At 44.2% G+C, this 2342-nt stretch overlaps 1 protein-coding gene across 1 annotated transcript; it reads left to right on the top strand.

The window, feature by feature from the left end:
• Nucleotides 1-608: 608 nt before the first annotated feature.
• LOC138875525 (uncharacterized) lies at nucleotides 609-1390 on the top strand. The gene is made up of 2 exons (XM_070154359.1): nucleotides 609-811; nucleotides 958-1390. The coding sequence occupies exons 1-2, from the start codon at nucleotides 609-611 to the stop codon at nucleotides 1388-1390; spliced, it is 636 nt and encodes a 211-aa protein (XP_070010460.1).
• The last annotated feature ends 952 nt before the right edge of the window (nucleotides 1391-2342 follow it).

Below are 2342 nucleotides of genomic sequence, written 5' to 3'. Positions count from 1 at the left end.
TATTCGATCAGCTCCAAAGTGCTAAAGTGTTTTTTGAAGATTGATTGGAGGTCTGGCTACCATCAGTTGAAGATTAGGGCATCCGATGTCCCAATGATGGCTATTCAGACTCGGTATAGGTATTATGAGTTCCTAGTGACGTCATTTGGGTTGACAAATGCCCTACCATCATTTATGTATTTGATGAACCGGGTGTTCAAACCCTATTTGGATTCTTTTGTGACTGTATTCATTGATGATATCTTGTTCTACTCCCGCAGTTGAGAGAAGAATGAGCAGCATCTTTAGATTATACTTCGGCCTCTGAGAGATAGTCAGCTATATGCCAAGTTTCCAAATTGTGAGATTTGGTTAGACTTAGTCGCCTTTTTGGGGGAATGTTGTATCGGCAGAGGGCATAAAAGTGGATCCTAAAAAGATTAAGGCAGTCCAGAATTGGCCTAGACCTACTTCAGCTATAGAGATCCAGAGTTTCCTGGGTTTGCCGGGTTTGTGGAGGATTTTCATCCATAGTAGCCCCATTGACTAGATTGACCAAGAAGGGTGCCCCATTCAGATGGTCGGATGAGTATGAGTTGAGCTTTCAGAAGTTCAAGACTGCTTTGACTATGGCGTCAGTGTTGGTATTGCCCACATGTTCAAGATCCTACACAGTGTATTGTGATGCATCTCGTATTGGGCTCAGTGCAACATTGATATATGATGGCAGAGTGATTGCATATACGTCACGACAGTTGAAGGTTCATGAGAAGAATTACCATGTTCATGTCTTAGAGTTGGCAGCCATTATTCATGCGCTGACGATTTGGAGGCACTATCTTTACGGCGTGTCGTGTGATTTATTCACGGATCATCGAGTCAAAAGTATTCGTTCAAGCAGAAGGATATCAACTTGAGGCAGAGGAGGTGGTTGGAGCTGTTGAAAGACTATGATATCACCATTTTGTATCATCTTAGGAAGGCCAATGTGGTGGACGACGCCTTCAGTAGAAAGGCTATGAGTATGGGTACCCTTGCATACATTCCGGTTGGTGAGAGGCCACTTGTATCAGATGTTCAGGCTTTGGCCAATCAGTTCATGAAGTTAGATATTTCGGAGCGCAATTGTGTTCTAGCTTGTATAGTCTCTTGGTCTTCCTTGTATGAGCGCAATAGAGAGCGTCAATATGATGACCCCCATTTGCTTGTCCTTAAGGACACGGTGCGGCACGGTGGTGCCAAGCAGGTTACTCTTGGAGATGATGGGGTTCTATGGATGCAGGGTCATATTTTTATGCCCAATATGGATGGGCTTCATAAGTTGACTCTTGAAGAGGCCCACAGCTCTCGGTATTCTATTCATCCGGGTGCCACCAAGATGTACCAGGATTTACGGCAACATTATTGGTGAAGGAGAATGAAGAATGATATAGTTGCATATGTAGCTCGATGTCTGAATTCTTAGTAAGTAAAGTATGAGCATCAAAGGCCTAGTGGTTTGCTTAAGAGGCTAGAGATTCCTCAGTGGAAGTGGGAGCATATTGCTATGGATATGTCAAGCATTCAGATGGCTCTCTATGAAGCATTATACGGGAGGTGATGTTGTTCGCCAGTTGGATGGTTCGAGTCGGTACATGTTTGGTTGTTGGGTATTGATTTGGTTCAGGATGCCTTGGAAAAGGTCAGAATGATTCAAGATCAACTTCACATAGCTCAGCCTAGGCGAAAGAATTATGTCGATCGTAGAGTTCGTAATGTTGAATTCATGGTTGGAGAGAGGGTATTACTCCGGGTATCACTCATCAAGGGTGTGATGAGGTTCGGAAAGAAGGGAAAGTTGAGCCCTAGGTATATTGGACCTAGGTATGTCGTTCGCCCTACAGGCTCACATTGCCACCTAGTTTATCAGAAGTCTATCCGGTGTTCCATGTGTCCATGCTCTGGAAGTATCACGGTGATCTGTCCCATGTGTTAGATCTCAGCTTAGTCTAATTGGACAAGGATTTGACTTATGAGGAGGAGCCGATGGCTATTCTAGCCCGAAAGGTCCAATAGTTGAGGTCTAAGAGTTATCCTTCAGTTCTAGTGCAGTGGATAGGTCAGCCGACGAGGCAGCCACGTGGGAGTCCGAGTCGGACATGCGGAGCAGATATCCACACAATTTCACCAGTCCAGGGACCTTTCTATATCCGTTCGAGGATGAACGTTTGTTTTAGAGGTGGAGAATAGGATGACCCGAAAGGTCATTTTCAGTTTTAGCCTTCACTTCTGTGTTCTAAGATCTCAAATAGATCCGTTTAGCCTTCCTATATTTGCGTGCACAGTCCATGTTTTTTTCCGGAAAATTTTTATGTGAAAAATTA

This window comes from Nicotiana sylvestris, chromosome 8, assembly GCF_000393655.2.
Source record: "Nicotiana sylvestris chromosome 8, ASM39365v2, whole genome shotgun sequence".
NCBI lineage: Eukaryota > Viridiplantae > Streptophyta > Magnoliopsida > Solanales > Solanaceae > Nicotiana > Nicotiana sylvestris.
This window is presented reverse-complemented; position numbering and strand designations above follow the sequence as displayed.